The sequence below is a fragment of the Lipotes vexillifer genome, unplaced genomic scaffold (assembly GCF_000442215.2).
Source record: "Lipotes vexillifer unplaced genomic scaffold, Lipotes_vexillifer_v1.1 scaffold261, whole genome shotgun sequence".
NCBI lineage: Eukaryota > Metazoa > Chordata > Mammalia > Artiodactyla > Lipotidae > Lipotes > Lipotes vexillifer.
Window position 1 is genome coordinate 60,069 of NW_006778216.1, and position 26,184 is coordinate 86,252.

At 52.6% G+C, this 26,184-nt stretch overlaps 1 protein-coding gene across 3 annotated transcripts in view; it reads left to right on the forward strand.

Annotated features, from left to right (window-relative positions):
* Window positions 1-26,184, forward strand: part of MTMR14 (myotubularin related protein 14) — a 43,678-nt gene that overhangs the window by 12,043 nt on the left and 5,451 nt on the right. For 2 of the 3 annotated variants that reach the window (XM_007451518.1, XM_007451519.1), the window contains exons 4-17: window positions 1,547-1,622; window positions 1,923-1,983; window positions 3,467-3,589; window positions 4,584-4,657; window positions 9,280-9,350; window positions 9,932-10,006; window positions 13,994-14,060; window positions 14,961-15,046; window positions 15,305-15,381; window positions 15,637-15,673; window positions 18,092-18,162; window positions 18,870-18,928; window positions 19,082-19,220; window positions 19,916-20,095. In XM_007451518.1, coding sequence (XP_007451580.1) covers window positions 1,547-1,622; window positions 1,923-1,983; window positions 3,467-3,589; window positions 4,584-4,657; window positions 9,280-9,350; window positions 9,932-10,006; window positions 13,994-14,060; window positions 14,961-15,046; window positions 15,305-15,381; window positions 15,637-15,673; window positions 18,092-18,162; window positions 18,870-18,928; window positions 19,082-19,220; window positions 19,916-20,095 — 1,196 coding nt within the window. The remainder of the gene's footprint in view (window positions 1-1,546; window positions 1,623-1,922; window positions 1,984-3,466; window positions 3,590-4,583; window positions 4,658-9,279; window positions 9,351-9,931; window positions 10,007-13,993; window positions 14,061-14,960; window positions 15,047-15,304; window positions 15,382-15,636; window positions 15,674-18,091; window positions 18,163-18,869; window positions 18,929-19,081; window positions 19,221-19,915; window positions 20,096-26,184) is intronic. The other variant, XM_007451520.1, reaches the window with a different exon arrangement.

Genomic DNA, 26,184 nt, shown 5'->3' on the forward strand with positions numbered 1-26,184 from the left:
GAGCCCTTCTTCATAGGCTTCCAGGACAACCCTCCCACGATTGCATTCTTGCCCCCAGCCCTGGGAAAGCACCCCACCCCGCCCGGGTTGTACCAGGTTGCCTTTCTATCACCTGCCCCCTGCCCCAGGCTGCCACTGCCTCAGAAAGCCGGGTGATGACCTGCCAGTTCCCACCACACCCCTTTCCTTTCCTAGCAGCAAAACCGTTTCTTTCCCCCATCTTACAAGTGGAGGAGACCCCTTGGGCCGTGTTCTGCGGTTTCCCAGGGACCCTCCTTACACCGCCAGGCTGCATGACCCATTCAGAAATGCCTTCCCCCCGCCTAGTGTGACCTCCCAGCCACCCTCACAGCCCCCCCAGCCTGTAACTGGACCGTGGGGTCACCAGATACCTCCTCCCATTCCTCCTGGATCTCATCAAACACAATTTATAAAGATTCAGCCTTAAAGTTAAATAACGAAGTTCATGCCCATTGCCTGGTTTCTAGAATTCTAGCTCTTGAAATGCTCCTTCAGTGATGAGGAAAGAGTAAAAGGATAGTTAAGCACAATTAAAGCCACTACACTTCCTTGATACAGAGGAGAGAGAAGATAAAATTTCTTAAAAAAAAAAAAACCCAAACATTTCTCCCTTAATTGGCCCTCCTGCTGCAAAGGTTGCCCTCCACTGCACTAAGCAGTTACAGTGACGGTCAGCACGCAGGCTCCGGAGGGAGGTGGGCTCGATCAGATCCCAGCTCAACCCCCTCTGTGGTACCTTAGGCATCACTTCACCTCCCTGCGCCCATCCCTGGTCTTTTCATCTGTGAAGCAGCAACAGCGCCTGCCGCCTGCCACAGCTCCCTCATGGGCTTGTGTAAATCCAGTGGGAAGGTGGTGTTACTTGTTTCAGTCCTGTACTCACAAACACGGTAACGCCGTAAACACGGCGGTTATCTGGTGATAACCGCCAGATCTTACCCAAGTACATGCGTGACGACCACTGAATCTACCCATTACTGTTAGTGACACTCTGGTGCCTCTCGTTTGGGAGAGAGAACCTCTTGACAGAGGCTGCAGGTTAAATTCTAGGCATACTTCGGAGTGACTGCTGTGAAGACATTGGGCAGCGCTCCTGCACCCATTTTCCTGGCCTGGAGGGTCCCCAGGGGTTCCCCCCACTGTGTGCACTTCAGAAAACCACCTGACTCTTGGTCAGAGGGTACAAACTTCCAGTTGTAAGATGAGTAAGTTCTGTGGATCTAATGTACAGCATGGTGATTATAGTTAATAATACTGTATTAGATACATGAAAGCTGCACAGAGAGATGATCTTAAATGTTTTCACCACAAAAAAAGAAATGGTGATTATGTGACATGATGCAGGTGTTAGCTAACGCTACGATGGTAATGATTTTGCAATAAGTAAGCGTATAAGATCAGCGTGTTGTACACCTTAAACTTACACAATGTCATATGTCAATTATATCTCAAGAAAGGCTGGGAAAAACCGAACCAAAAAACTCCAGAAAACCACCTGACCCTGAAAATGCGGTTTCTCTCCCAGCATATTTGCAGGTCAGCGACGCTGGCTGGATGGGGGGAGCTGTATGGGCGCACTGGCTACAACTATATTTTCTCAGGTGAGCGTTGAGCTGCGCACCGTCTTTGACTAAGAACAGGAACCCAGTGGTGGAGAATAGCCACCTAGGGCTGCAGTGGTGTAGGTAGAGGGGCAGCAAGCTGGGGGATGGGCAAGGGCCCTCCTTTCGTCACCTGAGGAGATGCTGGGGGTGAAGAAGACTGCCAGGCATGTGGGGCATCGGGTGCTGAGAGAGGCAGGAGTGTGGTCCGTGGGGTGGAGCCGGGGGGAGACTGGTCAGGAAGCCCCTGGGCGGAGCCCCTGCCTCGGCCTCGGTGCTGACTGCAGGTTTCTCCCACAGGGGGTGCAGACGACGCCTGGGCAGATGCAGAGGATGTCACGGAGGAGGACTGTGCGCTTCGGTCAGTGCCAGGTGGTTATGGGTCTGGGCTTGGGTTGGGGGCAGGCATCTGAGTGGTGGTGGCCATTTTCCTACTGACGGTCGTGACATCATCAGTGGTCCAGGTGAGTGGATTGGCTCCCTTCCTCCTGCTGCCAGGCCCAGGCCCCTGCAACAGTGTTGTTGAAGTCCACCCTATAGCTTCACCCGAAGCTGACTTTATGGACTACCTGAGCAGTCTGTGCTCGCCAGGACTGCAGAGTGAGTGCCCCAATCCTGGGGTTCCTGGCACCCCAGGCCCAAAACACAGGCCAGACATCTGTGTGTCTTCAAGCCCCACGGTTTCCAGGGTGCTGACGTCTGGCCTACCAGGTGATGCACAGCACACCCGGCCCGAGGCACAGGGCAAGCAAGGACTGTGGTCCCCACATGAGAGATGTGGGCACTAGAAGCTCCACAGCTGTGTGATAAGGAGCTTGCTACAGAGGAATGTTTTAGGCTCCCTTAAAGGGAAGGAGGGGGCTGGCTCCCACTCTTCCTACCTCCTTTCCAAATATTTTTAGAAAACGGCAGTAATGGTTATTTTGGAAAAGCTCCTTTGCATGGTCTGTACCACATGGAAAGTCTTTAACTGGTGTCAGGTGTCTCTGGAATGCACACCAGCACCCTAGTCAGATCAGCCACCCAAAATCATGGCTCGGTGCATGAAAAGGCATCTCGCTGTGCCCAGCTTCTGCCCGTTAGTTCCATGAGCAGTGGCTCTGGCTTGTGCTCAAGAATGTTTGGCTCTTCCCCCGGGATCAGACGACCTCTGCCCCAGCCAGGCCATCTTCCACAGTGCACACTGTTCTTGGTGAGGAGTCTGCTGGGGACAGCAAAGCAGTGGGCATTAAAAAAAAAAATTAATGGTGACTGTTTTGCCTTTATCTGTATGACTGATCCAAAGGCAGCCTGGGGATTAGGAAAATTTTATCTTTCTCCTTGCTTCAGAGGCCTTCTAAGCAGAGGGAATTCACTTGCTAATATTTCACAGTCAGTTGTTAACATAGCTCTAAAAAGTCCATCTCCCAGTGAAAGTTTCAATCTGTTACATTTTGAGCAAGTCATATGGCTAAAAACGGTCATAAATGGGGGAAGGGGAGGCTGGTGGAGAGAGAGAAACTCTAATGGAGGCTCAAAGACTATCAGCCACTAGCCTGCTGCTTTTTAGAACTCAGAGATTATCTTGAGTCTTCTGGCTTAATGTCAAGCAGTGCCAAAAATCCCTTTCCCGCCCCAGGTGCAGATTGCTTCTCTTTGAAATGCGTCCCAGAGAGCGGGATAATCACTTAGAAAGTCACCTTCCCTGGGAGCGGTTGTCCTCTCTTGGCCCTCCCTCTGTCTTCCGGAGAAGGGAATCAGAAATTCTTCTGTAGAAACTAGACTTCCTTGAACGCGCCCCTCACGCCCCAGACTTTAGTGGATGAATGTGCAGTGCAGCTTCTCCCTCTGGCTCTTTGTTTCAGAAGTTCCGACACGCATCTCTTTGATAAGGTCAGAGGGTATGACATCAAGCTGCTCCGGTACCTGTCAGTGAAATACATCTGTGACCTGATGGTGGAGAACAAGAAGGTGAAGTTTGGCATGAAGTGAGTGCAGGGCACCCCCTGCGAAGTGGGTGGAGGCCGTGTGCTCACAGGCTCGTGGGGTCGGAGATGGCACGGAGCAGTTACAAGGGCACACTGCGTGCCAGGCCTCGTGCATCCTCGCCCTGTATCCTCACACAGCCCTCCCTGCAAGGAGGTTCTAGTGTCCCCCTCTTGCAGGGGGGAAACTGAAGCTGGAGAGCTTAAGTCACTTGCTCGGGGTGGTGCGGAGAGCACCAAGGGAGCCGTGGGTCTCTAACGTGTGCTCTGCTGCCGCTGCGCCATCTCTGGTAGATTAGAGTCTCTTTTAAAGTGGATCGAAAAAAATCAGTATTTACTCAATTTTTATGTCCTGTATGGAACAAATCTTCATACGATAAGGCCAAATTAGAAACAAATGGAACCTGGGTTAGGGTGATGAAATTTGGGGAATTTTTCCAAAGTGTTGTTTATTTTTTATAATATCCACTTTTAATTATGCCAAGTATGTCTTAGAAAATAAGCCACACTGAGGCTGTTACAGCTCAGCTGTTTGCAGTCACCTGCACATCCCGCTGTCTGTCTGTCAGAGTAGTCCTGCATCTCTCCGATGCTGTCTGGGAGTGTCCGCAGTGGATGCCGGAGAAGGTGGAGGCGAGAGTACACCCCAGGGCCCCTTTTGGACAGTGTCTCTGTTATTTTGCTCTTTTCTCACTCCGCCCTGCGGGCCAGGGGGCGGTGCTGCCTTCGGGGGGAGCTTGTTCCGTGGCTTAGGTCCCTTTGCGTTGTGGGTGCTGTGGTGTCGGGGGAGAGTCGGCCCACTCACCTGATGACTTAGGGTAGAGGCAGCAGAGCAGTCGCATTTCTTAGTCATTCTAAGAAAGCCCGCTGGAGGGCGTCATTCCTAACTCTGAACAGTAGTTTCCATAGCAGGAGGATCATTCAAGCTGTGGTAACGCCTGTGGGGAATGGTGTGCGTGTGTTGTGATGCCGTAACACGTTGTATCCTGTCTTGTAGTGTCACCTCCTCCGAGAAGGTGGACAAAGCCCAGCGCTACGCCGACTTCACTCTCCTCTCCATCCCGTATCCAGGTAGGGGCTCTTTCCAGGGTCTGGTCAAGGGACAGGCTTCCCAGGACTGGGGCTCTTTGAGGCCCTCCTCAGGCCCTGGCCACTTAGGTGCACAGATGCCCCGGAGCTCTCGGACAGGATCTGCTGTCGCTCAGCATAGGGCAGTGCAGCTCCCGGTCCTTGGCTCTCACCTTAGGGTAGGATGCTGTCCTTGTGTGTGTGTGTGTGGGGGGGGGGGCGGCTATCCCCTGGGAGGGGCCCAGGAATGGAGTCCTGGCTCAGGTCCTCCCTACTGCGCTCTTGAGCGAGTTACTTCACCTCGCCTAGCCTCAGGTTTTCTCAGGTATCACTGGAAGTTGGTGAGGCTGAGCTCAGGGTCTTGTGCAGGTTAGGTGAGGTCAGGTTTATCGACGTGCTCTGTGCAGCTAATGTGCTGTTTCGGTGTGAAATGACATTGTTAGTCCTCCGTGTCAGCAACCAGCTATGCTGTGCTGGCTGTTGCCGTCGTGAGGATGTAAGTGCTATGTCCCCAGGTGCATGTGGTTGGTGGCCTCACCGTGTCACAGAGCACTGTGGTGAGCACACAGCTGGCTGCATTTGTCTCTGGCACACACTGTATGCGACCTGTGGCCAGGGCAGTGTTCTCTGCACTGGATACTGAAGCTGTGTTAGTCCAGTGTGTAGCGTTTAAGCTTTCTTTATGGCAACACCTGCTCGTTCAAGGAGGTATTAGAGCCCTAACGTCAGCACCAGACTTTGTCAACAGACAATAGAAAGTGGACTCTTTCTCCTTGAAACCTCTCTCCTGCTCCTCAGCAGTAGCACCTGCCTTCAGTCCTGTGCTGGTTCTTGTCTCCTCATCTTGGAGCCACGTGGCCAATAGAGAGAGCAGGCTGGTGACCCCAGGTTGCAGTAGAGCCACGAGGCCTTCTCATTAGAACCTCAAGTTCATCCACTGCCTCGTGGGCAGAGGGTATATCCTCATCAGTGTGAGCTGGTGGTATCCAAACCACGACCCCTGTGGCCTGGCTCTCTTACAGTGGCCTCCTTTAGGGTCTCTCCTCACTCTTCTCTGCTAGCTTAGCATTTGGTGGCATGTAGGGCTGGGCCTGCATTCCATTCCCAGCACTGTGTCCTTGAACAAGTCCCTTAACCCTTCTGAGCATCAATTTCATCCTGCATAAAATGTGGTTAATGGTGCTTATTCTGGGTGAAGTGCCAGACCTGTCCCTGACAGGTGCTCGCCAACACCAGGCCGAGTGACGGGTGCATGGGAGGAGAGCCTCACTTTCGGCAGATGCAGAGCCATGATGATGATGCCATGGGCTCGGCAGCGTCAGAGTTGTGTCAAGACAGGGATGTCGCCGCTGGGGGTCTGCACTGGAGCTTCCCTCAGGTAGCTCTAAAGCTGGCTTTCAGACTAGGCTCCTGACTCTCAGGAGATGCTCTGGGGGTCCCCAGACTGAAGTACTCTCTGCTGAATGAACGGGAGAGGACTGAGTTGGCTGAGGAACCAGGCGTCAGCTTTCTTTATTTGTATTCAGCTTCTCGGTAAGATTTGGCTTAGAAAAAATTGTTTTGTGGGACTTCCCTGGCAGTCCAGTGGTTCAGGCTCCGTGCTACCACTGAAGGAGCATGGGTTCGATCCCTGGTCAGGGAAATAAGGATCCCGCATGCTGCATGGCAGCAGGCAAAAACAAAACAAAACAAAACAAAACAAAACACACACCACACTTTAAAACAAAGAAAAGAAAAGAAAAAAAATTGTTTTGCTCCAGAACAGTAGCACAATATCCTTTCTGCTGTCGTTGGGCAGCTTGTTAAAAGACTCCTGAAATATTAATTAACACCTTTTGACCCAGTTATTCGTTAGGCCATAATCCAGCCAGCTTGGGCCTGAAGATGTTCATCATGTCTGATTATACCAGCCAAACATGGGAAATGTTTTCATTAATCAGAATAATGATGATGTAAATGATGGTACAGCCATCCATAGTAGAACGAGATATTACATAGTCATAGAAAAATGCTTAAGGTGCTAATAAGCAAGATAGAAAATTAAATACTACAATCTCAACTATGTAAGAGAAAAAGTGCTTACACAAAATGGTAAGAAAAGAATATGCCAGAATGGTAAGATGATGCCATCTCTCTGTGAATTTTTCCCCCCATTCTTCCCAGAATATCTTGTACTGCATCTCATAGTTGTGTATGGTGTTGAGGGGAGATTAAGAGGCATCAGTAAAAATCCAGAAGCCTAGGTGGCAGGAGACGCTGTTGCACACCCAGATGAGGGGACAGGAGAAGCCCTTACCTTGCTTACCTTAATTACCTTGCTTCCTCTGCTCATGTTCTTGAATTTCTTTACATGCCTACATTATTATACTTCATAACAAAATTGCTGTTATCCAGACCAAGTCCTGAAATGCACTCTGCTGCCATTTCAGGGGTCTCTGTTGAGCCCTCTGATGACTTTGAAGCCCAGACAGGAACTGCGGTGGTATCAGTTCTCTGTCAGACTAACTTAGGCTTAGACTAGCCCTTGAAAACGAGAAGTGTTCTGGGAGCACTTCCTTCAGGGCACCAAGATAGACGGGGCCGAAAACTCCCCAGCATGAGTCTCATTTGTTTCCCTCTTGAGCGTGCGTCCATTCTCACTTCACTTTTGGTCCTGCCTGTTTGCCTCTCAACAGGCTCAGAAGCCCGTTCAGGTAATGAACGTCAAGGCATTGCCCTGGGTACTGAGGCTGCTTTAATTCTCTCCGTTTCTCACAGTCAGTTGCTTCTGCATTATATGCTGGTCAGAGCTCGGCCTGGAGCCTGCAGTATTGATTCAGGCGCTCAAGTTTGAGAAAACAGAGCACTTTACGGGAGTTCTGAGGAATGATTGGTGTCCCTCCTAAACCCAGGCTCATAAGCTCAGGGCCTCTGTCTGATATTTATATTTCTTCTTTCTCCCAGTGAGGCACCCAAGAATCCGCTGAAGTGTTAGAGCTGAGGATTGATTCCTGACTTCCCCATCCACAGTGAGGCCTGGGGGATTCGAACTGTTTTGTTGCCTTTGGGGACCTCACCAGACTTGGACCTGTGGCCACAGCCTTGTGCCCTCTGGAGTTTGTGTTGGTCCCGGTGGAGGAACTGAGAGGAGTGCAGGCCTCGTTCTCCCCAGGCTGAGCTGCAGGGCTGCACTGGGGCTCTCACTGCAGTGGTGGCATGAGGATGGCACCAGTATGCTGTCACCTGAGTGCCACTTGTAGCAGTGCTGTGCCAGCTGTTTTATACGTATTGTTTCATTTCATCCTTAACCACTTTACAAATGAGAAAATCAAGGCTTAGAGAAATTAACTTGTTCACAGTCGCAGAGCTACGTGAAAGGCTGAGGTTTGAAGCTGGGAACATTGCCAAGGCCCTTTTCTCTCCACTCCTCTCTCTGTTCCTGAGGTCTTACCCTGGTGGTATTTCTTATAGTTTTTCCAGTGAATGACACAGAAAGCACATCTTGGCGAGGTTTGTTGGAGAAGGACGTTTCTCTTGAGCGCCTGTCACATTTCAGGCACTGTCCGTGGTCCTTTCTCTCATGTTACGATGTTCGGTCCTCACTGAGAGCCTGCGAGGTTGGTACAGGCAGACCTCATTTTATTGCTCTTTGCTTTGTTACTCTTCACATATTGCATTTTTTACAAATTGAACATTTGTGGCAGCCCTGTGTCAAGTCTGTTGGAGACATTTTTCCAGTATTTGTTCACCTTGTGTCTCTGTCACATTTTGATAGTTCTCACAATACCTCAGACTTTTCCATCATCACTCCATTTTTTATGCTGACCTGTGATCAGTGATCTTCGATGTTACTACTCCACCTCACTGTAGGCTCAGATATGGTCAGCGTTTTTTAGCAATAAAGTGTTTTTTTTGTTTTTTTTGTTTTTTTGTTTGTTTTTTGGCCGTGCCTTGTGGCTTGTAGGATCTTAGTTCCCTGACCAGGGATTGAACCGGGGCCCACAGCAGTGTACCAAGTCCTAACCACTGGACTGCCAGGGAATTCTCGGAAGTATTTTTTATTTAAGGTATTTTTAAAACTTAAGATATATATATTTTTAGACATAGTGCTATCACACACTCAATAAACTATAATACAGTGTAAACATAACTTTAATATGCACTGGGAAACCAAAAAATTCATGTGGCTTGCTTTATTGCGGTGGTCTGGAACTGAACCCTCAATATCTCTGAAGTGTGTCTGTATCAGGAGGGAGGGTGATCCTCCGTAACTAGGTAAGTTGCTGAGAAAGTGCTGCCGGGGCTCAAATTGTAAACCGCGCTGTTGTTCGCTGGCTGTTGGCACTTCAGGGACTTGTAGGGCAAAGGGACCTGAAATGAGAGAAAAGTGACCAACAACCAGTGAGCACAGATGGAGAGAGATACAGAGGTGTGCAGGCAGGGGCTGCCTCATCGGGAAGGTCTCTGGCTAGAAACCCAAGGAGCTTTGGAGGCTCCCGCTTGCCTGGTCCAGCCTCCACTTGTGTCATCTGGGGCCCACTTTGGAGAGTGTGCGCTGGTGGCCGCCCCGGTCCTCCAGCACCCTGGGGCATCTCAGGACACTGGGCCAGGAAGGGTGGTGTCATGACTCTGCCCTTCTTTTCCAGGCTGTGAATTTTTCAAGGAATATAAGGATCGGGATTACATGGCTGAAGGGCTCATTTTTAACTGGAAGCAGGTATGAGCAATAACATGCATCAGCTTGGGTCTTCTGTTTGTGAAGGGAAACCAGCTAGTAATCTTTTTGGGGAAAACAGCTACCCTTCTCCTTTCTTTGCTCTTCCGTGAATGAGTCTCATTATTTTTCTCTCTCTCCTCCTTGTATGTACATGTTTAAACTCTCATCACATATACTTTTCTCTCCCCCTTTAATTTCTCTCTTTCTTTAAAAGAGTTTTCAGGGACAAGGTAGGAAAAGTCCTTCATTTTTGCTCCGCTCTCTATGTGAAGAGCTCCTCCCCAGTGGGTGGGAGCAGCCCAGGAGCTGCCGGAGGCTGAATACGCTGATCACCTCTGTGTCAGCCGTAAACGCTCAAACGGCCAACTGAAAAGCTCCACTTGGCAGCAGTATCTGGTCCCTTTGATTTTTAAGCTGTCATTCCCAGGGTGGCACAGGCATCTGGCCCTGAAAAGGCGAGCACTGTGGGGGGGACATCCTGCCTGCCTGTGGTAGCCACAGCTTCAGGGCCTCAACCTGCCTGGTCATCCTGGCTTCTCCTGGTGGACAGCCTGCATCTCACAGTGTCTTTCTGTCCCCAGGACTACGTTGATGCCCCTCTGAGCATCCCCGACTTCCTGACTTGCCCTCTGAACATTGACTGGAGCCAGTATCAGGTGAGGGGACCCCTGGTGCCTGCCCCACAAGTCCCTCAGGCAGACACCTGAAGGCCTGGCTTGTGACCTCTGGCCTCCTGGGAAAGGAGGAGCTGCTTACCTGTTGAACTCTCTCTCCTGATTTCTTGGCCCAGAAAATCAAAGCTTTCTGAACATGACTCACTAAAAGATTTGCATCCATCAGGGGGTTCTGTTTCCAGAGGAGGACCTCATGGAGTTTGCTTTTCCAGCTCTGGGATTTAGTGACTTTTTTCATTTTACCTTTTAAATGCGTGTTCCATCAGAGAAAGTGCAGAGCTACCTGACCTGATTTGGTTATAGAAACCTTAAAATTATTTCCACTGTGCTTCTCTCCTCTTGTCATCGTCCGCCATGGAAGGGTCCCCAGTCTCTTTTTTTTTTTTTAATTTATTTATTTCTGGCTGCATTAGGTCTTCGTTGCTGTGCGCAGGCTTTCTCTAGTTGCAGCAAGCGGGGGTACTCTTCGTTGTGGTGCGCAGGCTTCTCATTGCGGTGGCTTCTCTTGTGGAGCACGGGCTCTAGGCGCATGGGCTTCAGTAGTTGTGACACACAGGCTTGGTAGTTGTGGCGCACAGGCTCTAGAGCGCAGACTCAGTAGTTGTGGCACACAGGCTTTTTTGCTCCGCGGCATGTGGGATCTTCCCAGACCAGGGATTGAACCTGTGTCCCCTGCGTTGGCAGGTGGATTCTTAACCACTGTGCCACCAAGGAAGTCCAAAGGGTCCCCAGTCTTACTGGATGGATCCATCTCTCCACCATGTTTAGCCTACTGTACAAGCCCACAGGTCATTAGCAGTGTCCTTGCCACTTGCTTCAGCCAGGACAAGTAGCCTCATTGTTCCCACTGCCTTCCCCATGTCTGTTCCCTCTGCCTGGCTGGCCCTCCCAGCCTCCTCTTGTCTGGCTGACACACTGCCTTCAGGATTTGGCTCGAGTGTCCACTCCAAGAAGAATTCCCTGATGTGCCTCCTCTCCCCCATCCCTAGAGAGGTTGGATGCTTGCATCTACATTCCCATTAATCCGGGCTCTGGGCCCGGCCTGGCCTCTCTCGGTGATCCACACCTACTTCCTTTTCCAAGTGTCCCGTCATGCAAGCACCTCAAACTGAACCTGCCCAAAATGGAACTGGCCACAACCCACAGCACCCCCGGGCCCTCCACCATTTACCCAGCTGCTCAGACTCGAAAAATGGGGGCTCTTCTCCCCAACATCCATGGCTGGTCCCATCAGTTCTGTAAGTCTCTGCCCCAGGGAAACTCCCCAGTCCTTCTTGCCTCCATCCCTTAGGTCACTGGCCTAATGCAGGCTACCATCGTCTCATGGCTGAGCGTGGGCCCACGTTGAAGGGGCAACCGACTGGAAATAGTGAACGTAAAGTGTGTGAATAGGGCCTGGCAGAGCGCGATACTCAGATGATGGGGCAGGGTCGTCACTGTCACTCCTTCCTTCACAGCTGCCACTGACTTTCCTTTTTCCCCCAGGATAAGTCCAAGGACCCTTATGTGGTCCACCCAGCTCCAAGTGGTCCAGGCTTGTTCTTGTGACTCACTGGCTGTCCACCCCCTCTTCTCCAGCTACCCTGACCGCCTCTGCACCCTTTAGGGAAGATGCTCTCCAGGTTTGCACATGCTGTTCTCTCTGCCACAAACACTCGTGTGCTTTCCCTCCCCTTTTCTCACATGCATGTGACCGTCTCCAAGAAGCCTTCCCTAAGGGTCCTCATGGATCAGGCTAAGCTCACCTCCCCAATTACATGGTCCTGCAGCACCTTAGAGGGCTCCTTTTAATTAGCACACCTGCAGCAATTCACTTTGCTTTCCCTTCCCTCCAGCCTCAGGGCTGGAGTCATTGTGTTCACTGCTGTGTCCCAGGGCCAGGCCCACAGTCACGTTCACACCACTGTTTCCCATTGCACGAGCAGTAGTGCATGTGTGGGTGTTGCTGACCTCTGTGTGGCCAGATGGAATTCCATAGAGCTCTGCTCTTGCATTCTGTGCCCGAAGACCCCTTCCAGTGGCTGCTGCTCCTCAACCTGGCCCCTGAATATGAACAGTCAGTGAAAGAACATTCTACAGGTACCCCCTAGTCCATAAGCACGAAGCCTTACAGATGCAGACGTGCCAGAATGGCCTCCGCCCTCACTGGGCTCAGTCTAGGAAAATTCCGAGGCAACAGCATAACCGTCACCTGTGTAGTAGGGGTATTGACCAGTGGCCACAGAAGAAGACTCTGTAGAGAAGATAATGGGGCTGGGCCTTTAAAGGATGAGTAGGAGTTTGCCAGCCAGGGAAAGGGGCATGCACACCTGTGTAGTAGGGGTATTGACCAGTGGCCACAGAAGAAGACTCTGTAGAGAAGATAATGGGGCTGGGCCTTTAAAGGATGAGTAGGAGTTTGCCAGCCAGGGAAAGTGGCATGCACCAGGCATGGAAACCTAAGGCCGATATGCGGTACTCACCTCTGCACCCGGAGGCTTTGTCACGGCACACATAGGTTGAGAGAGTCAGAGGTGAGCCTAGATTTTCATGCATTTCCCAGGTCCTCTTCTGTTTCTCACTCTGGTATCTGAGGAAGTGTTCCTACAGTGCAGTGTGTGACCACAGGCCTGGGTCCAGACCCCAGCTCAGCTTAGCTGTGTGACTTTGGGCCTCTGCCGACCCAGCGCTCCCCAGGCTGTGGTTCCTGCCCCAGCCCTGGGCACGGTGGCCAGCGGAGTCTGCTGCCGCTCCTTGGTCATTTGTGTCCCCTTCAAACAGCTGCCGTTGTGGGAGCTGCCCTGCGGGCTCGTCCTTGGTCACCTCCTTCCCTCTCCCGGCCGCTGCAGTCCTCCCCCAGCCAGCCTGACCTCCCTGCACACCTCTTGCGTAAGCTCCCACCTCTCTGGCTTTTCCTCACCCGCTGGAATCACAGCTTGGAGGAAATCTCTTGGCAGTGGTGTGTCTGACACGTTGAACCAGATGAGCGGAGAGACCCCCGAGCCACCATGGGTAGTAATAAGTTTATTAGCACGGCACTGCAGCGGCTTTCTCTGGAGCTCCTGCAAGTGGGTCAGGACTCTCCAGGGTCCGTGGGAAGGTCAGGTAAATGAGCCTGGTTTAAATTCCTGGGAAAACCATTCCAATTACAGGTGCTGTGTTCACCCTCCCCAGGGGAGCGCTCTCGCTAGCTGGCATTCACCACCCTCTCTGCACAGCCCCAGACACTGAGAAGCAGTCATGTTAAGAGACTGTCCCCAGCTAGGGGGAGGGGGCCACAGAACTGGGTCAGGCCCCTCTGTGGGGTTCCGGATTCCAAAATGGACTGTTTCTCAGAGGGTCTAGTCTGGACCTTTAGCTTGGGCTAGAACAGAGGTTCCGACCTCTATGGCTTTTGCTTATTTTTGCTCTCCCACCTCACGGGGCTCCTGTTTTAAAAGATTTTTGTTTACCAAACAGACTGCATTTGTTACTCATTAAAAGACTATGCAGTGCGTAGCAATAAAAAACGTGTGAAACGTGATTGATGAGAAGGTTGATGGTTACCTTGGTTTCTGTGATGTGATGGCAGATAAAGAAATGGCTCTTTCCATTTGGTGACAATGGCCACGGGCTCAGGGCTCTTTGTCGGCTTCTGTTAATTCCCTAGACAGCCGTGCCTGGAGCCCAGGGCTCAGAGGAGCTAGTGTCCGGCTGCTGCTCGTGGCTGTGGGGCTGTGGGTTGCCCAGGCTCCTGCACGGCTTCCCCTCCCTCACCCGCACGTTGGGTCAGAGCACACTGAGGGAGGGGCCCGTGGGGGAGGGTGCAGGGACATGTGAAAAGTGAAGTTTCAGATAGTCTGGGATTTGGGACCTGTGGCCTGTGACCATGAGCCTGGGGTACTTGTTTCCCCAGAATAACTCATAGCATTTTATTTTAAAAATGCTTTAAATTCCCATTCTGAGTTAAACACCTATTCATAGAATCCTTTTATTTTTCTTCTCCAACAGAGTTGGGATCTGGTGCAACAAACACAAAACTACCTGAAACTGCTGCTGTCCATAATTAACAGTGACGGTGAGTCTGTCTCTGCTTGCCTCAAGCCATAGGATCTTCTGGGTGTTCCCAGGTCTTGACATCGCGAATGTGTGTTTATTGGGGCCTTTTGCTCTGTGGGAGAAGGATTTGGGGATTCCCTTGTCATTGGCAGATTTATTCCATGCCCAAAATTATGAACTTGTTACCATCTGAACCACATTCAGCTGGCCTTTGAGCTTTGAGCATCAGCCTTTTGCCGATGTGTTTCTGCACTGGGTCAGCTGGCCTTTGAGCTTTGAGCATCAGCCTTTTGTGTGGGGCTGCAGTGGTCTCTTTTGCTTCAGAAAGGTGAGAGAAAGTCAGTCCTGGCCTCTTCTTGGGCACACACAAGAGCCCCTGGAGGGCCTGGTCTCCAGAGGGTACTCCAGCCAGTTTGACTGTTTTGATTGGATGAGCCCATCATGCTCAGTGTCCTAGGGCGGTCTGACTCTGGTTCCTCCATATCAGTCAGGACCTGTGTGGGGTTGCACTTGCTTGAACAAATGGAAATGTATTCATTTATTTAACCAAGAAGGCCCAAGAGCAGAGCCAGGTGCCAAATACCACAAAGAATCTATCCTTGTCTCATACCCACTGTTTAGTTAGCTTCATGGCTGGCGGTCGTTCCAGACTTGTTTCCTGCCGTCTTAACCCCTCCAGAAGAGGGAGACGGCCTCTGTCCCAGAGCTCCCGCTCATTGCCTCATTTTGGATCCAGTGCCCATCCTTGAACCGGTCACTGTGGCCAGGTTGGCAGAAACATCACATGCCTGCCTCTGGAGCTAGGCCGTGGTTCTGGGGTGGCCTGGCTCTCACCCCAGGCCAGGGCGGTGGCACATCCCCTTCTCATCAGCCCGTGTTTGCTTCTCTCCTGGGCCTCCCATTCTGTGTTCCTGTGTAGACGACAGCGGACTGCTGGTACACTGTATCTCAGGCTGGGACCGGACGCCCCTCTTCATCTCTCTCCTGCGCCTTTCCTTGTGGGCTGTGAGTATGGACGGGCTGGGCCGTGGGGTCAGGGAGCATTCAGAGGCCCTTTGTGAGTGCTGGGACTGTTTCCAGAAAGCAGAGAGGCTTCGGAGCGAGGGACCTCACGTGTCCAGAGCAGGTGTCGTGTTTAACCCCGCTCCGGGGGCTGTCAGGCAGCCTGGTTGTCACGGGGGCGGTGGTTGTGACTCAGCCCCCGAGGCCAGGAGGGCGCCGTCGTGGGGAGGCTTCTTTGTGATCTGGGCCCATCTCTTCCAGGACGGGCTCATCCACGCCTCCCTGAAGCCCGCTGAGATCCTCTACCTAACGGTGGCCTACGACTGGTTCCTCTTCGGGTGAGCCTTCAGGAACTGTTGGGCTGTGGGGTGCTCCGGTGCTTGGGAACCGCCTCTTTGTGTGCATGGGTGTGGTGGCCCCTGTGACAGGGTTGAAGGCGAAGACGGTCCCACCCCCTTGGGAAGAGAGAAGGTGTGGTCGGGCCCACCTGAGGCTGGGGTGCCAAAGCCATGGGCTGTCCCTGGGGCTCTGGTCCCCCTTCATCCTCTTGTCTGGGAGGTGCTCGCTTTGACCTCCTTGCCTTCTTGTTTCAGGCACATGTTGGTAGATCGACTCAGCAAAGGAGAGGAGGTGGGTACTGCTCACGGTCTGCAAGCACACGTCAGGGCTCCGCGAGCTCGGGCTCTTTTACCCCCAAGAGGGACAGGGTGATGGTCTGTTTGGTGTCCACACTTTGGGGGTGGTTCCTTGCCTGGTGTGTGCTGGGATCAGGCAGCGTGGCAGGAAAAGCACCGGCACAGCAGCCCCGTTCTGAGCCTCAGTCCCCCTCTCTCGCGGAGAGAACACTTACCTGTGACCTTCGTGTGTCAGTCCTCTTCCCCCACTTCTGTGCCGGCCTTCTTACGGGTGACCTTGTTTTCTGCACTCAGCTCTGGAACCAGTTTACAAGTGCTTTTCCTGTGCCCCTCACCCTCACAGCTAAAGCCAGAAGCTCTTCCCTGTCCTCCCTTGTCTCATCACACCCACTTGGCAGCTTTTAAGCCCCAGGGCCTTCCGTGCAAGCAGGGTCCTGCCAGCTCCTCACCCCGCGACCAGTCCTGGCCAGCAGGCTGTGGGTCCCCTTCCTGTGCGCGCGCTGTCCCTCCTTCCTCCTCTCTGCCCTGTCCACGCGTTATCCTTTTTTAGTCTTTGGCTCTTCGGTACTCTTGTTTTCAGCCTGTTTTCCCTGCACACAGACCTGGAGTCGGACCTGAGTGTGAACCCCAGTTGTGCCACTTACTACCCGGGTGACCTTGGGTAATGTGATTAACCTTGAGTCTCCCGGTGTCGATTCTGCTGCCTCACAAAGAGAATGAGTCCAGATGCCCAGCGTGGGAGCTGCACGCAGTGTTGGCTCCCCCCGCATTTTCCTGAGGCATCTTTCTCACCCTCCTGAGGCTGCCTCTTTTCTGGGCATCTTATCTTGTGCATTCTTCTTTTGTTCCTCCCTCTCAGCTGCTCCTCTCCCCTTCTAAATCTCTTCGTTTGAGCACTTATTGCATCCGCCAGGACTGCAGAGCTCATAAGCCTGTTCCTCAGAGGCCTCCATGAACTCTGTCAGAGGTGGTGACTTTGGCACTGAAATCCGCACGTAAAGCCCCTTTGCAGCCTCTCATTTTGAGATTTGCTGGAGCTGGCGCTCCAGTACCTGCTGACCCGCATGCTGTCTCCCCGTCCCCAGAGCAGGCCAGATTCCACCTTCAGAGACTGTGCAGGGGATGCGGCTGAGCCCAGTGGATTCTGGACTCAAACCCTGGCCACCTCTCAACATAAACAAGAGGGTCTTCTCAGCTGGGAGGGTTGGCAGGATGTGGGCTTTTCTCTTAGCCTTCCCTTCCCCCCCCCGCACACACTCAAAACTCTGATACTTTAAAAACATGCAAAAAGCTAGGGCCTGTTAAACAGCTCCGTACCCCTCCTTTGCCTCTGAGGCTCTCAGAACACATTAGCATATTAAAGACTAAAAAATCTGTGATGAAGACACCTATTTAATTTTATGTAACAGGGACTTCCCTGGCTGTCCAGTGGTTAGGACTCTGTGCTCAGGACTCCGTGCTTTCACTGCCGAGGGCCCAGGTTCAGTCCCTGGTCGGGGAAGTAAAATCCCACAAGCTGTGCGGGGCGGCAAAAAAAAAAGTTATGTAACAAAGTTTTCATACTGGCCTGACCTAGGCGCCCTCCCTCCTTTTTTATTTTTTGAGGAGATCTTACGGGGCTCTGGGTTACCCTGTGGGTATTTTTCCAAGTGAGGGGTTGATGGACCACACCTTGCAGAATCAACTGCAGAGACTGTGCACTGTGTGCACTTCACAGAGGCCCGTTGGACCAGGGCACTGGCTGGAAGGGAGAAGAGAGAATTTGCTCGCGGAGCTGGGGATGCGGATGCAGGGGCAGAGCTCAGGAGCCTCCTCCGGCTTTTGCCCGCCTCAGACTTCGTCCTGCCCCTTACAGTTTCTGAACAGTGCAGGCTGCGGGCCAGGCAGTGGCTGCCCCTCACCCCTGGTTCTCCTTAACCACTGTTTCTGGGTATTTCTTCTGCAAAATCTGATCTTTTGCCCTTGCTTTGTGTTCCTGCTGTGTCCATTAATCTTCTTGCCCCGAAATTCTCTCCCAGCTGTCCTTCCCTGTTAGCCTCTCTCCCTGGGGTTCTTAGGAGAGGCTGAGAGGGAGAAGCAGCTGTTCTCTTCTTCCTTCTCAGTAGCTTGAGAACGTGTGTGTTCAGTTTGAAGATGGTGTGAAACATCACTGGCTTACCCTCTTGCGTTCTCAGGAAGAAAACGCCCTTCCTTCCTTGCCCCAGCCCAGGCACACCTGCCCGACCTCCTAAGCCTGCTCTACCGCCCGTACTGTTTCTACGCCACCGTATCCAGCAGGGTCCCCAAAGCAGGGCTGCTGTCCATCAGGGGTTGACCAGGGTCACTGGTTGCCCTCTCCTGGGAGTTCTGCCACCTAGATTCTTCTCCCTGGAGACTGCTGTCTTCTCATGTGTGCTGCTTTTTGGTCTCTCAGATTTTCTTCTTCTGCTTCAATTTTTTGAAGCATATCATCTCTGAGGAGTTCTCTGCTCTGAAGATACAGAGGTAAGGAGAGACCTGCTCTCCCTGGGAGCAAGGTGCTCCAGGAAGGGCCGCGCTAGGGCGGTGGGGGTCTTGCTCGCTGCCTTATCCCTGCCCTGCTTCCCTGCATGCTTGGCAGGCTGGCTTCCTGTCCCTGCCTTCCCTCTGAGGGCAAGTAGGGGTACCTGGGGAGGGCCAGTGGCTGAAGAGGCTCATCTTGTGACTAGGAGAGCAGGGCTCATTGATGCAGGGAAAAGCCAGCCCAAGGATAGGGGAACTCCCAGCTCCCCATGCCACCACCATGGCAGATTATCATCCTGCCTGAGCTGATGGCTTCCTTCCCTGTGCTGCTGCAGAGGGGTGTCTGCACAGCCCACCGCCACAGAGCAGAGTCTGCTTCCAGCCTGGCAAACACAGGGGTCTTGCTTGGTAATTGCTTTAGGACCCCTGTGAGAGTTGGTGTCTTTACTTGCTTTCCAAGTCCAAGCTTTCCAAATCCAAGCTCCTAGTGTGCTGGACCAGACTTGAACTCTGAGGGCCACACTGACAGGGAGGCGGCAGGCTTTGCTGGCCTCTCAGAAGTGGGCCTGGCGTTTCTGCAACAGTTTAGGTAGGACCTGTGTCCATGAGTTTCCAGTGAGTTGGAGCTTCTTTCCCAGGTGGACAGCATGCGGGGGACGTGGGAGACCTCAGCCCAATCTGCAATTCACTGTCCTGGCTTCTGTTTATAGGAGGAAGAGTTTGCCAGCCCGGGATGCAGGCTTCACTGTGGAAGATATCTGCATGCTGAGTGAGTCATGGGCCCCAGCAGACTTCCTCTGTATATCTTTGTGACTATAGACCACATAGGGACTGCTTGTTCTAGAAACTTCTGTGTGGAAGAGGTGGGGGACCCCTAGCAGGAGAACATATTGTGCTGACTGATGGCACTGGCTTCTTTCAGGACGGAAGGATCGTGGCAGCACCACCAGCCTTGGCAGTGACTTCTCTCTGGTCATGGAGAGCTCCCCAGGAGCCGCCGGGAGCTTCACCTATGAGACCGTGGAGCTGGTCCCTGCAGGAGCACAGACTCAGGCAGCTTGGTGAGGGCCAGGCTGGAACTAAGCTTGCTAACAGCTGTGAGCCAGGGCTTCAGCTCCAGGGAGCCCCAGGAACAAAGGGGCCCCCGACAGTAGGCCTGAGAGCTGAGCTCCATGCCCTGCTGTCTCTACTGGGCCTCAGAGGCCAGCCATCTGGTTGGTGGGGGGTACTGCGGGATGAAGGAGGAAGCTGCAGGGCTGGGAAGACAGGGTCGGGTGAGGGGGGCGCTGGTGTTAAAGGGACTTCCTGGGGGTGCTCCCTTGTGTCATTTGCCTGGGAGGTGGGGGGCCAGCTTAGAAAAAGAAAAAAGCGGTGAGTACAAAATAATGATTGGGAATTGGGAGCTTGTTGAGGGTCAGCTCCTTTGAGAATCAGATGACCATCCCCCTGGACAAAGGGCTCAATATTTTGTATAACATTAACAGGGAAGGTCAGTTACTAAAGTGTTAGTTAAGAATCTGTTTTCCAGCATGTGCACTGAGGCCAGCAGGCCAGTTTTGTTCAGACGTAATATTCCCTCTGTGAAGACGCAGCTCTCGCTGCCCGTGGCCGAGCCCAAGGGAGTGCTGAAGTATGCCCACTCCCATGTGGCATTTTTCCAGTGCAAGTAAAAAGTGGGCCCTGAGATTCAGTACAGGTGGGCAGAGGGTTTGCCTGAGGTGGCCCCTTAGCCAGCATCCCTATCTTTCCACTGCAGGAGGAAGAGCCACTCATCCTCTCCACAGAGTGTGCTCTGGAACCGGCCGCAGCCCTCAGAGGACCGCCTGCCTTCCCACCAGGCACTGGTGGAAGCCAAGTCCTCCAGCTCCTCGTCCTCGAACCATTCTGACAACTTTTTCAGGCTGGGTAGCAGTCCCCTGGAGGTCCCCAAGCCCAGGTGAGGACCTCCAAAGTCCTAATGGTGGGGTGGCTAGCCCTTCCCTGTTAATAAGGCTGGAGAGTGGGGTTCCAGGGCATGCGGCCTGGCAGGCAGTGTACCCAGGAGGCCAGAGGGGATCGACAAGCTTGCAGGCTCACGCACTGTTTGGAGGATGGGTTAATGTTTGGATACAGAGCAGGAGCTGGTTCGCAGAGGGGTTTGAGACTCCCGCTACCCAGAGCCCTGGCGGATGGGTATCCAGAAGGTGTAGTAGTTGTGATGTCATGGGCAGGGCGTTGGGGCTGCCCCTCCCTCTTGCCTTTGCCAGGTCTCAGCCCCCCTGTAGACCTCACATTTTGATTAAAGAGATGGTGCTAGATCCTCCGAGGTGCTTCTGGCTCTCCCGTTCCTCGTCTGAATGGGTGGGGCACTGAAGAGGACAGACGGTAGGGAGCTAGGCTAGATGTGTGTGGCTGGGGCAACCCTCGCTGGCCTGCACATCTGGAAAGGGAGCAGCTCAGCCAGGATGGACAGGTGTGGCTGGAGTGTGCTGCAGAACGGATGTTTATCCTTGGTGAGGTTAAAGCTGAGCACTGGCCAGGGGCTTAGGACTGAGGGATGGCCTGGCATTTGGGGGGAGGCCTTTCCTAGCTGACCCCATAACACTCCTTCCATGTCATACAGCCAGGGAAGGAGGCCTGTGAATTACTTTGTTTTCTAAGGCCTTGAGAACGTCTGGCCCTTCTGAAGAGAACAAAGAAGTGTGCGACTTAAGAGGTCCTTAATAAATTCCAGGGAGAAAGGACATTTAGCAGAAAGGTCGTGAGTGTTGAAGTCCACTCTAGAGTCCAGCCCAGCTCTGTTGGATACTGCTGCAGAATTTCAGGTCTTTCCTCGTGGCAGGCATGTTACCAAGGAGGAAACTGAACCCAGAGGTCACAAGCTTATTACAAGGAAAACCCTGAAAGTTCGGGAACTCCCCTCCCATCACCGTCCTCTGGTGTTTCCTTTCTGGGCGAAAGCAAGCAATGGAGGAAGGTGGGGGCGAGCTCCCTCCCCACGTAGGCGGAGCGGATGAGCTCTAGGCGAGTGGAGCTGCACTGTCCAGAGGGGTCCTGTGTGCTCACCTCTGAAGGTGAGCCCTTCAACTCGGAGCACTGCCATGTCCCTCAGCGCTGTAGCTGAGTCTGTTAAATAAAGGCCACAACCCCTCTGTCCCCACGGGTTTGGTGGAGGCAGCTGAGCGGAGAGGGTGCCGAGCACACAAGCCCACGTGCCATGCTCATCCGCATCCTCTGTGCCACCCCGCTTGTCTCTGCAGCTTTCCTCAGGGCCCCTGTGGGCCTGCTGCGGCACTGTGTGACCCTTCCTCTTCTGGGCCGGAGCTCTTGCTCATCGTCCCTGCCTCCTTTTCTGCCTGTGCAACATTGCTGGACAACTGGGAAGGAAACCAGAAGATTCCTCCTGTCCCCTGGGTCCTCCCTGGTCTTAACTGTCCAGCTGTTGGGGGCTCCCCCACTGAGGCAGCACCCCATCATACACCGTAGCTTTTCATCATATTCCCTTCTTCCTGACAAAAGATCCAAATTTCCGATCTTGTGGTCATTTCCCTCAGTCTCGCCACTGGTTATCTGCCTGCACTGGGGGCTCAGATGCTTATGGCTGGTCCAGGATGGTCCAGGAGGCTGAGAAGGATTGGGGGTGTCCTCCTCATCTCACAGCCCTGTGAGCTGGGGCCTGGTGAAGGAGGCTGCAATAACTGGGCCAAAATGGGGCGCCTTGGAAAGGCGTGAGGTGGACTGCTGTGAGGTGTTTGATGGCTCTGCTGGTTTATTCTGGGAGTGCCTGCTTGTAGCCAGGCTGGGCTGGCCAGGTGACAAGGTTCTGGATTGGCTGCTTGTTTGCCAGAGGATTTGAAAGACTAGTTTATTCAGATTTGGAGCATTCTAATTATAATTACATATTTCCATTAACATTAAAATTAATTTAGTGTCTTATCTTAAAGTGCCTGAGGGATTCTGTCATTAGCTTTCCTGCTTCTCTTAGGTAACAACAGCCAGTCAGCTTTTTAGTGCAGCAAAGGGAACTGTGTGGAAAGAAACCCTTTAGTAAAGCTATCTGTGACGGCCGAAATTCCCCTTACAGTGTGAATTCTCTGGGTTTCCTATGCTCCACATTCCCAAGTTGTACAAGAATATCTCTTTTAAGGTAGGACTTCCCTGTGAAAAGAATTGGTGAAGCTTTGTTCAAAGCTAAGAACTATGTGTCAGATTCAGAAGAAAGTTCTGTGGGGTGCTGACTCTTATCCAGTCCCAACCCCATACCCTTCACTGGCAAGACTGGTGGCCCTTTTGCATCATTAGCTGCTACTGCAGCAGCTTCTAATTGAGTTGCGTTTCTGGACCGTTGTTAAATCTCTCGTCACCTGTACGGCTGGGGGCTGGGAAGAGGCAGGACCAGTGCTCACATGCCTCTCCGGGCCCTGGTCAGTAAAGTGCCCCGCTCCGTGTGTAGTCTTGGTCTCTGCTCCAGAGTCAGACATCTTTAGGGATGGTGGTTGCTAGCATAGTACTGTCGTGCCTGAGGAGGGATGGTGCTACCACTGAGCCCGGCTGGAAGCCAAGCTTCCTGAAGAGCACATGAACTTGGCTGAGGGACATCCAGTGGCCTGGTTGGTTAGCTAAGTGACAACATAGGCGCCAACTCTGCTGCCCAGATAGCTGCTCTTTCCCCATCCTTCACCACCTACTAACTGCTTGTTATGAGCAATGAGCTCTGTCCCCGGCTATGTTTAATGAGGCAGAGAAACCGGATTGCTTTCTGTAACACATAGGGTTCCTGTCTTAACGTTTGATGTGTTCTCCCATGGGGCCACAGCTTCAGACCAGAGATGAGCGGTGACAAGCCTAAAGGCATTGCCAGCTTGAGACCCATAAGAGAAAACTTGGAGCCCCAAAAGACTTCTCCTTGGGCTGCTGCAGGAAAGCAGAGGTCCCTGGTTCACACAAACACACACACCCGCAAAAACAGACACACAGACACACACATACCCCAATGCCTGAAGTCCAGGCTGAGGGAAACTGATGACTTTTCTAATCTGATGAATCTTGTCCTAGCCGTTTCTGAAGTCACTTGTTCCGTGGAGTCAGGCCCTTGTTGAACCGAAGGATTCTTCCCTAAGGCCCCATTCCTGGAGGTGTTCACTTCGGCAGAGGCTGTGGGACCGTCACCTGGAGGCTTGATAGTGGTGGGGGGTAGGTACAAATTAGGTGACATTCAAGCTCTCTGGAAGGCTAGGATTCTAGGTCTTGGCTCAAATGTTCGTTCCCTGCATGACTTCAGACATGTCACTTGATAGCTTTGGGTTTTTTTTTTCTCATCAGAGGCTTAAATGGGCAACTAACTGCCCAGGTCCTTCCTAGCTGTGAACCTCCAAGCCCTCTCTGTGAGCTGTCAGATCAGGTGCTTTTAGATGCAAGTAACAGAAAATCCATCTCAGAAGAGTTTAAACAATAAAGGAAAACCGTTGGTTTACGTTGGAAAAATGCAGCCTTCAGGCACAGCTTCAAGGTTCCAACTCCGTTTCCCTATGGTTCTTTCTCCTTGCCTCTTTCTACATGCTAGCTTTGTCTTCTGGCCAGCTTCCCTAATGCTGGCCAGCTACTCCATGTGCTTCCTTTCTCACATCCAGGGAGCACGTGAAGGCCTCTTTTCCAACCACAGATCAGAAACTCCGTGCTTTATTCCAGTTGGAAGTTGGAAGTGTCCATCCCCGAGCCAATCCCTGAGGCCTCCACCATCTCTTATAAGGAAGGAAGATCGGTGTACTATGCGGCTAGCATGGGTTTTGGTCAGACTGGGTTTCAGTCCCAGCTTTGCCACTTCTAGCTGTGTGACTTGGAAAAAACACTTCCCTTCTGAGCTCAGTCTTTTTTATCCCATCTTTAAAGTGGGAGTAATGATCCTGGTCTCCATAAGTTTGGGTTTAAGTGAGATAATGGGGCAAAATACCTGGCACATAGTAATACTCATCCTTTCCATGAGTACTGGAAATGCTCAGTAAACTGTAGTTGTGGTTAAGACCCGTCCTTATCAGTCTCATTTCTGAAGGACTGTGGGCTGTGTCAGGGCACTGGGCAGCTAGGTAAAAGGCCAGATCAGGTACCTCAGGCCGGACCTCTTTCTCCTCGCCTCAGCTGTGTGGCTTGGGCCAGCTCTGCTTGTGTGGGTACTCCTGTACCCCCTTCCAAAAGGACCAGCTAAAACACACTTGCCTGAGCTGGCCCACAGCAGGGGTCTGGCAGGGGTGGGGCAGGGTGGGGCCATTTAGCTCTGTTGGTGCTGTGAACAGGGGCTTAGGCCATACCCATCTAAGGGAGTGAAATGTTGCCAAGAAGCCAACCTCCTGGGCAGAGGTCTGGGCCCTGGGGATGTGGATTGAGGACCTTGGAAGCACTGTCAGCTCCACAGTTGTCCAGTTTGAGGGCGGCTTGGCCCCGTGTGCCCTCCAGTCCTGTAGGTAGATCGGTGGAGGTAGATGATGTGTTTGCACTCGAGTAAGGGTATAGGGCAGAAGAGCATGGGGTTTTATTAAGTCTGGTTGCATTACCTGTGTACTGAGGCTAACTTGAAAGTTTTCCTTCCTTCTTTCACTCGGCAGGTGCCGGTGCTTCCTTCTCGTGACTGTTCCCTGTCATCTTTAGGTGCCCCCCCTAGCCAGCTACTCCAGATGTGCATTTACAAGGACCTCTTTGCTTAGCACAGCCCCTTGCTCTCAAACCCAGGAACGCAACGGTTGCTTTGCTACCCTTTCCTTGACAAAAGCCTCAAATACGAAGATGCATTTGGAGCCTGTGTGCTCACTCTTGAAAAAGATGCAAAAGATGGTTGGCTGCTTGCTGAGATTCCTTTGTGACCCCTGGGATCATGCGCCCTGTTGCTGTCTGTGCTGCCTACTCCATACTACAGCTGTCCCCTGGCTGCTTCAAGCATGGCTTTTGCCTGGGGGTGCTTCCTGCTGCACACGGGAAGTACAGGCAAGGGACTAGCCTAGGAGACCGAGAGCCCTTGCTGGGAACCCCTCTGTACCCATATTCCATCTGTCACTTTCCCATTGGAAGTGTGAGTCTCTGGTAGCCCTGGGGAGTGGGGCTAGGAGCATAAGAAACCCTCGTGTTCCCTGCCCCTTATCATAAGTCCCTCGTCCTACCCAGCCTCCTCTACTTCACATTACTTTCATTCCCTCAACACTCTGCTGTTTAGCAATTATTTTCCCGAAAACTGGAAAAGAAACTCTGCCTTACCTTAAAGTTTGAGCAAGAGGTGAGATTTGTGGAGCCAGGCTGCCCTCAAGAGGCGTTGCATTGACTGAAGACTCCGGCATGACGCAGGGGAAGCACAGGGCAGGCACCACACGGTGGCGTGTAGCTTGCTCTTGCACGCAGGCAGCTGTCTCTGATTTACAGACAGTTCAGGATCACCAGAGATACAGTGTCTGGCCTGAACCCTACCAAGTTTCTCCACGTAGGAAGAAGGAAGCCCTGCTTTGTCAGTCACTAGGGCTTCCACCAGGTAGCAGACCATGACCTGTCCTCATCCCCAGTGCTGCTGTCATACACCTTCCAGAGTAGAGCAGGAGCAATGAATATGGCAAGTCTCTCTGTTGCAGGGGGGGTCCGATTCATGGCGGCTCTAACGTAGAAAGCTAGCTGTTTTCCCTGGTCTCAGGGTGGTTCTGTTGTACAACAGATCTGTAATCAATCTTGGCTTTAAAAATCTATTCTTGCACTCTGTAGCCGTGGAACCTTGGGTGAGTGTCCTTACCTGTCTGGGCTGCCATTTTCCTTCCTCTAAGAAGGAGATGAGGGCTTCCCTGGTGGCGCAGTGGTTGGGAGTCCACCTGCCGATGCGGGGGACACGGGTTCGTGCCCCGGTCCGGGAGGATCCCACATGCCGCGGGGTGGCTGGGCCCGTGAGCCATGGCCGCTGAGCCTGCGCATCCGGAGCCTGTGCTCCATAACAGGAGAGGCCACAACGGTGAGAAGCCCGCGTACCGCAAAAAAAAAAAAAAAAAAAAAAAAAAAAGGAGATGATTTGGCCAGAGGCGA